The 8,663-nt window shown below is 41.0% G+C and overlaps 1 protein-coding gene across 1 annotated transcript; it reads left to right on the top strand.

Moving 5' to 3' along the window:
- Window positions 1–2,168: 2,168 nt before the first annotated feature.
- LOC129172997 (cholecystokinin-like) lies at window positions 2,169–6,419 on the top strand. Its single transcript, XM_054763371.1, has 4 exons — window positions 2,169–2,621; window positions 2,972–3,086; window positions 3,178–3,318; window positions 6,050–6,419. The coding sequence occupies exons 2-4, from the start codon at window positions 2,972–2,974 to the stop codon at window positions 6,190–6,192; spliced, it is 399 nt and encodes a 132-aa protein (XP_054619346.1). The 5' UTR covers window positions 2,169–2,621; the 3' UTR covers window positions 6,193–6,419.
- The last annotated feature ends 2,244 nt before the right edge of the window (window positions 6,420–8,663 follow it).

The raw sequence follows: 8,663 nt of genomic DNA on the forward strand, positions 1-8,663 counted from the left end.
CTCCAATTTTTGGGTTTGTTTGTTTTTTTATCCACCAGCAAAAAAAAAAAAAACACAAAAAAACCTGTCATCTGTCATTTTCAAATTCATTTTTCTTTTGGTAAAAGCACAAATCACAAAATGTGGTGATGCACGCTTTTCCTCAGACCAAGGAACTTATTTTATGGAGTTTTTTGGGAGTTAAAACAAAAAAAAGTGAATTTGGAGATATACGTATGCGTCTGCAGTGATGCGGACTCTGCATCGTTCCGTTGTGGTGAAAACGGAGCTGAGGCAAAACTCTCAATTTACCGGTTCTTCTACGTTCCTACCCTCACATATGGTCATGAGCTTTGGGTAGTGACCAAGAAAGGACAAGATCATGGGGACAAGCGGCTGAAATGAGTTTTCTCCCTAGGGTGGCTGCGTTCTCACTTAGAGATAAGGTGAGAAGCACTGTCAAAGTCGGAGAAGAAGCGCTGCTCCTCCGGATTGAGAGGAGCCAGATGAGGTGGCTCGGGTGTCTGGTAAGGATGACTCCCGGATGCCTCCCTGGGAAGGTGTTCAGGGCACGTCCGACTGGTAGAAGGCCTTGGGGAAGACCTATTGGCTATTGGCTTGGGAAAATCTCGGGATCCGCCAGGCAGAGCTGGATGAAGTAGCTGGGGAGGAGGAAGTCTGGGATTCCCTGCTTAGGCTGCTTACATTTTTTTAAATTCAATTATTGCTGTTTTGTGGTTAAATTTGGCCTATTATTAGTCCTAAAGTATGTGCATTTAAATAAATCTCATGTATTTTAGGCCTAAATTCAGCCTTTTCAAGCATAAAAGGGCTAAATGAAGTAAAATACAAATATCAGGCAGTCAGAAGGCGCATTCAGAGTTTGTGAAGATATGTAGTATTCTACACTGGTCACTAGGTGTCAGTAATGTTACATTGATGAGATAATACCCATCGCTAAGTATGTCTTATTAATGTCTTATTTTCTCTAATTATGTCCACTCTATACATGAGTGTAAAGGTGACTATAGGGGTGTTGGTTCATGTATAGGGCTCTAATGATGTTAGGAACGGTGTTTAGAAGGCCATAAACAGGTTTTCTATGCTCGAAATATTCAATTTATCAATAAGAACTCCTACTTTGACGAAATTCCAATTAACCAATTAATCACGATAAACAGGGGATTGCTGTATATCAGAGGCGCCGTAAAGGGGCAAACGTTGGGACAATTCCAAGGGCCCCTGACTGACAGCGGCCCCAATAAATAGGTAAAATCACTTTCATATCTGGTTATGATTTTTTTTTTAATATAGTCAGAAAGCAATTAAAACAATCTCTTCTATTTGGTAGTAACAGTTAAATATCCACATCTACCAAACGTAAGCTTCCGTATTGATTGACACCCCCACCACCCACCCCCCGTGGGGCCCAGAATTCCTGCTTTTCATTAGACCATGACACGTCATTTTGTCGGGTTTTTTGATCCCAAGAAAAAACTGATATAATGTGGAGATGATCAAGGAAAGTAATTTTCTTTTCGGATTAAGAACCAACATGTGGAGATTCCTGCACGCTTGGCATTGAGGAGCGTCAAACACAAGAGCAATGATGCAGCAGTGATGTCATGACATCTCCTCAAACGCACTTCCTGAAGGTCCAATCAGATTGCTTTTGAGTTTATGTTTATTCTTCTCGGAGCCGCTAGGGGGCCTACTTGCAATCTAGGGATTCCTGTTATATACTATGTGACTAATTAACACCATTTCTCACTTCTCTGCTCCACCAATATGTGCTCTGGTCTGATTTCCCTCAACGTGACTGACCTTATTAGCCGTGTGTGCTCATGACCTTGTCTGACAAGGTCGTGAGTGTGACTGCTTAACAGGAGCGTGGTGTACAAACACACCCAGGTGTGTGTTATTTCAGGAGGAGACAAGCGGCCAATCCCATCAACAGGTTGTCTGCTTTGTTAATAAAAACATTAAGTGGCTCCAGCTGATCGATAGTCATCGATCAGGGCTCAATGATTTGTTGTGAGAGGGTGATCGATCGGGCACGCTTTATCCTGCACGGCTGGAGAGAGACAGCGTGGGGGGGGTCGATAAGGTGGGAGGTAGACTTTGGGAAGATGGCGTCTGAGCTGTTACATCAACCAAGATCACAACTTTTGAACATCCTTATGTGCATGTGTGGACAAATACACACAACGACAGCCATTTGTTTTTCCCCATTTTATACTTTTGATGCAGATGATTAATTTTACAACACTATGCTCTCTCTAGCACACACACACACACACACACGCACACACACATGCACACTACACAGCAACAAGGTGGCTCCTTATGTTGCGTTTATGATGCGCAAACAGACAATAAAAATCATTGGTTGTATTGTTGAAGTTGCGACAACCACATTAGTAGCCTTGGTGCCAACACACACACACACACACACACACATTGGGGAATACATAGTACAGTTTGTGGCCACATACATACATACACACACACACACACACACACACACACACACGAGGCAGAGCGGAGGGAGAGTATAAAAGGGGCATCCTTTCCACTCGGCGGAGAAGTGCTCTCCTCACTCCTCACACACTCCCTTGAACGCACCAATCGTATTTGTCAAGGTAGGAAAACCATGCTTCTATTATTTACTGTATCATTTCATATATTTTAAATATACATTTTAATTTTTTTGTATTATTAAAAATATATATATATTTTAAAAACATTTGGAAAAAAAATGATTTTCTTATATGTTGTGGCATTATTTTAAACCTGCACAGCAATAGTGTTGAATAGTATGTTATTATATTAATACATAATAGATGTTTTTGATATGCCAATAATAATGCTATTTTAATTCATTCATTTTGTATGTTGCTATAGTCATGAGAATGGGGAAGATGCTCATCAAGCTTATCCAGACTGGAATGAACTTTGATTTTGTGTGTGTGTGTGTGTGTGTGTGCTCCAGATGACTGTAGGGCTGAGTGTGTGTGTGGTGCTGGTGGTCTTATGTTCAAGCTCTTTGGGGCTCCCCTTCTCCTCTCAACTCCAAGACAAGGACCAGCGTTCCCCCTCTCAAGAAGGTACCTTGATAGTGTATGCCCAACAGCGGGAGTTTGCATATCTGACATCTGCCTTTATGTGTGTTTGTGTGTGTGTGTGTGTGTGGAGCAGCCCTCCTTGAAGCCGACAATCTGGGGGAGCCTCACCTCCGACACAGCCGCTCTGCCCCCCAGCTCTCTCTGGCCCAGGAGGATGCAGAGTCTCGGGCTAACCTCAGCGAGCTCCTTGCAAGACTCATCTCCTCCAGGAAAGGTGTGTGTGTGTGCGTGTGTGTGTGTGTGTGTCCTCATTTGTTAGATATGAAGCAACAATATTTGTCACATGCTCTCATTAAATGAGACAAGTGCTCTTCTCTGACGCCCCCCCGCCCCACCCCTCACACTCTACATCAGTCTCACTAATTACTGGCACCAGCGCACAGGCAGCTTTGCAAAATGAATTAGTGGCTCTGGAAAGCTTTTGTGGTTTCAGAGTGTATTAGTGTCTTCCGGCCGCTTGCTCATCTTTTTCTCGCTCCCTCTTCATGAAAAGTCAAGATTTTGTCGCTGCTTTGCGACCCCCAAAAAAGAGCATTTGACACTCTCGGGTTGTAAAGTACATTTACCTCATTTTTTTGGATGAAAAGAAAAGATATTTGGAGATTCTTTTCCCTCGACAAAGGAAATTCATTTTTTTAGGTTTTTTTTTTTTTGAGAAAATAACAATTTCAAGGATTCAAGAGAGTTTTATTGTCATGTGCATGGTAAAACAGCAGTTATACCATGCAATGAAAATCTTATTCTGTTCATTCTCCCAAAGAAAAATTTGGAGATACATGCTTTTCACTGGACAAAGGAAATTCAGTTTTCTAAGTTTTTTTTGTGCAAAATTTGGAGATACATGTTTTTAAAAAAATATTTTTTTTCATTTTTTTTTATTAAAACCCCCCCCCCAAAAAACACGCTTTTCATTTAACAAGGAAAGGGGAAAAAATAATGCAAGCTTTTTATTTGACAAACAAATATCTTTTTGTAGGTTTCTTTGGTTAAAAAGAAAAATACGTATAAAACTTGGAGATAAAGCACATGCTTTTCATTTCACAGTGAAACATGGGGGGGGGGACAATATGGGAGCTATATGGTCTTCAATCGATGCAGAAAAAACATTTTTGTTGTTTTTTATGTTGAATTTGGAGGTTGGCCAGCATCAGACACAAAAGGCAATAATGCGGCAACAATGTAAGTTTATTCGTGTTTTCGGCCTTCTTTGTCCTTCTCACTTGATGAAAATTCAAGATTTGTCCTCATCACTTGACACTCTTGGGTTCTAACAGCGTTGTGAGGAATTTAGTGGCTGAACACACGCATTTGATGTTTTTCTCTTCCATTATTTTTGTCAACTCTGGGCACAAAACAAGCAAACTTGGCTATACTTTAATCAGACAGAGCATAAAATGTCAAAGGTCACATTGATATGCATCTCCTCAGGCTTGTGTGCGTGTGTGTGTGTGTGTGTGGTGTGTGTGGAGGGAGTCGTGTTCCTCGCTGTTCGCTTTGCATGTTTCAGTGTGGGAGGTGTCGTTGTCGAGTCTTCTGCAGCCAATCTTCTCAGCAACACCAGGGGAACTCAGTGTGTGCATGCGTGTGTGTGTGTGTGTGTGTGTGTGTGTGTGTCTGTGTTGCGTAGGAAGATGTGGGTGGGGTGAAAGCAGCATCTCCGTGCGCAGAAATGCTGCTTCACTCACGATAAAAGAAAAATAAATAAAGGTTAGGAGACTGGAATGTGAAACTTTTGGAAAAGTATGTTCAGGCAACAACATTAGGTGTCCAAAAGGTGTAATATGTAGAACTGTTGCCTTGAAGCACTGGTTCTCAATTATTTTCTGTCATGTTTTCACGTCCCCGGTACTGTACAGACTGAACTCGAAACTGAAACCGGGAAAATGGCACAAAATGGAGAGCTGTGAAGCACTCAAGCGTATTCAAGAGTCGAATTGCATGTTGAGTACGATAAATTCATACATGTTGGCAGGTCTGCAGTAACAGTGAAAGTACTCCCTGCCTCTCACGCCCCCACCACCTCACGGTTCACCGCGCCCCGCTGTTTGAGAAGCACTGCCTAAAAGGGACACTATATTAGAAATAGCTCTAAAAATAGTGCAGCACAACCACAATAATACGTCTTTTCTCTATTCCATTCTATTGTATTGCATGTGATGTCATATAGTCAGTTAATGGTTACAGAGAACTGCAACGATGCATCAGTCAACCATCAGAAAGACTCATGTTTCCATAATGACATTAACATGATGGCCGCCACTGACTTGTGCGTGCATTAGTGCATTCATACGAACTCCAGTAGAAGTGCTACTATGGGCACTGGCATTATGAAACAGCTTAAATTGGTGTTTTGAAGCAGTTTTAACAGTATAAAACAGGGATTTTGTAAGTAAAAATGTATGTGGTGACTGCATGTCGTGTGTGTTGTTTATCATCAGAGAAATGTCGGCAGACATTTTGATGTTCCTCAACTAAAATGAATCCATATAGATGAAAACACACCAAGTGAGTGAACGTATTTAAATGGAAACAGCTGACAGCATAAGGGCCATCAAAATGTGAACTGTAGGCCACAAATGACTACTTTTGTAAGATTTCTCTCTCTCTCGCTCTATATGTATACAGTATACATAATAAACTCACTTTGGACACAACATATACTAAATATTAGCACCAATTTTAAAACTCATATAGTAGTTCTAATATATTTTCCTCTCAGTAAATTGAATGATTCTATATTAATTTATTCCAATAAAAGGCTGCCAATGGCCTTTAATGTCCAGTATATGACAATACTTGCCATATTCTCATCAGCTTCCGCCCCCAATTTGAAATTCTCTAAAATCCTGAAACAAATGGTTGCTAAAACAAGCCAATATGTCTTCAGCGAGCTCACACCTTACCCACTAAATCACACAGCCTTCACCACGTCTCCTTCCTCTTAGGTTCCGTGCGCAGAAACTCGTCGGCAGCAAACAGCAGAGGCGGAGGCCTGAGCAGCGCCAACCACCGGATAGCAGACAGGGACTACTTGGGCTGGATGGATTTTGGCAAGCGCAGCGCAGAGGAGTATGAGTACTCCTCGTAAACACAACAAACAAAAAACACATCGGAAGGAACTGTTCCCTTCTCAGTAAGAGTGTATTTATGAGGAGTTTGTTTGTACATTTGTTTTGTTAATGTACTGTTAAATGCAATATACATAATATGCCACTTTTTTGCCACTCTGTCACCGATTTGTTTGTCATTTGGAATGGAAAGAGGAAACGTGGTGTCAGGGTGCTTTGAGACTTATAGATGAATAAAAACTAAAAACTAAAACAAATATTTGACTCTGCGCGTCATTTATTCTTTGCCTCACCGTTTCAGCGCATATGGTCGAGGCAGATGGCCGCCACAGACTGACACTCGGGTCTGTGCCGTGATCGTTTGTCCTCTCCTTCCTTCCCTCATTCATTCCTGGGCCATACAAAAAGTGCCTCATGAAAACATTTAATGTGATCAACTGCAATATACAACAGGAAATACAACTGCATTTAATTATGATTGAATTAATTTTCCATTGCGTGTGTGTGTGTGTTAACCTTTAAAATATGTCAACATTTCATACCCAGAAAATTCTTGGAACATTCCTTCTTTTTTTAGTATTTTTTAAAAATATTTTTTAATTATTTGTAAAAAATGACATAATAGTTTTTAATCATATATTTGTTCAATATTATCAACGGTGTCCTTTTTAACTTGACTTTAGTGCTCTATAAAGGGCTCCCATGATGACGTACAAATGATTAATTATATTCTAATGACATTTGGACATTTTAACTGCCGTACAACCACCCATAATGAACCTGTTTTGAGAAAATGGCTCTTCAAAAACTATTCAGCTGAATCAGACAATATTTTAAGGGTTGTTTTGGATGTTTTTCATAACTTTTTGGAGACGTATGCATGACAGATTGTCATAAATATGCAGACTGTGGGTATCTGTGAAGGCGTACAATTTGCTGTTGAGCCAATTTTGGATTGTTTGTCCTTGGCGGAGGTCAGTTCTAGTCTCCTCCTGCCATGCATTTCACGAGTCATTCAAAAAGAGATGCCCCTGTTGCTTCGGTGTTGTAAAACAGGAAGCGAGCGGCGACTGAAAGTGTTTTCTTGTCATGTCACTTGACACTAACTCAAGTAAAAAAAATCCCGGTGGATTCGGGCCACTCTGTTTTGATAAGGCAATAATGATGCTGGTGAAAAAGGTCACAGAGATGAAAGTCAGCATTTCAGGCTGCAGGATGTTCAGGAATATCTTCAAAGGGACAGCAGGATCATTAAAAGCAATAAGGTGTGTGTGCGTGTGTGTGTGTGTGTGTGTGTGCTTAATATTGAAAGAGCATGTTGGCATGAAGTGTACATGTTATAGATGGAGATGCAAAGACGCTGACAACATCCGCAGTGCTACAAAGGTCCTAGTGAAGCTAAAAGTGAGCATGGAGGTGAATTGTGATGAAGCTGCCTATTATTCTGCTTGTGTGTTAAGTGAAAGATGTGTGTGTGTGCGTGTGTCAGGAGTACGCACCAACAGGGATCGATGAACAAAGCAGTCTCTGTGAATTATTCAGAGAAGTGGCTGGGGATGCCTTTGGGGAAGGATAGGATTTCTCATATATATGTGTGTGTGTGTGTGTCAGCCACTCACCGCTCGGCCTGGCATTAGAATGAGGAATTGGCTAAGATGTGACAATCCGAAGTGGCCACAAGGGACTTGAGTCAAACTTTGTGTTTAAAGAGGTGACACTGAAATACTTCACAGTGCATCTCTATGACTCCTAGAGCTCTACCAGCGGCACATTTATCTCCTGGTTGGACTTCTCATGCTGGACTGGTGGAAGGGTAAAAGCCAGACAAAGAGCAGTCCACTGGTCTTCCAGGTTGGGGGGGTGAGCACAGGTCTAACAGCCTTGCAACAGAGAGAATCAACACTAGTGGGCGTGATGGACTTCCAGGGATATTGCCAGAGTCTACGATAAATGTACTGGTTATATTATTATTATTAGAACCACGTGATCTACCCCAGCCAATCAACATAGACAGGTGATAAAAACTATAATAATAAAGTTATAGGTATATTATGCTTTTTTGCCATTATTTTTAAAATAACACTGCCTCTAAATGTTGAATGTTAAATTTGCAAGCATTTCAACGAGTGCCCTCTAAAGTCTTAAAGCAGAAATAGGGGATAATTGCTTCACTTTTGTAAATTAGTGTTTTAAACATCATTACAGACAATCACTAGCGATTCACTCGCTTGTGGAAGGTCTACTGAAAATGCAATTTGCACTCATTTCGAGATATAAAATATTCTTAGAGAGTATAAAGGTGTGTTTATGTCAGTGAGTTTGATCTGGAAGCTCTCGGGCTGATGTTGTGGTTCTTTCGGGTTAACATCATTTTAATAAGCCGCCCTCATTAGATCGCTGCAAGCATTAGAGATAAGGAGGGCAAAATGGGAGTACAGTTTAATGGATAGCAGTTGCTGAAGTGCTGCTAAGTTACTCATGAGCACCACCT

Source organism: Dunckerocampus dactyliophorus, chromosome 20, assembly GCF_027744805.1.
Source record: "Dunckerocampus dactyliophorus isolate RoL2022-P2 chromosome 20, RoL_Ddac_1.1, whole genome shotgun sequence".
NCBI lineage: Eukaryota > Metazoa > Chordata > Actinopteri > Syngnathiformes > Syngnathidae > Dunckerocampus > Dunckerocampus dactyliophorus.

Coding starts and splice junctions, on each gene's coding strand:
- LOC129172997 (XM_054763371.1), top strand. CDS start 2,972: ATGACTGTAGGGCTGAGTGTGTGTGTGGTGCTGGTGGTCTTATGTTCA. Junction 3,087..3,177: donor GCGTTCCCCCTCTCAAGAAG/GTACCTTGATAG, acceptor TGTGTGGAGCAG/CCCTCCTTGAAGCCGACAAT. Junction 3,319..6,049: donor ACTCATCTCCTCCAGGAAAG/GTGTGTGTGTGT, acceptor CCTTCCTCTTAG/GTTCCGTGCGCAGAAACTCG.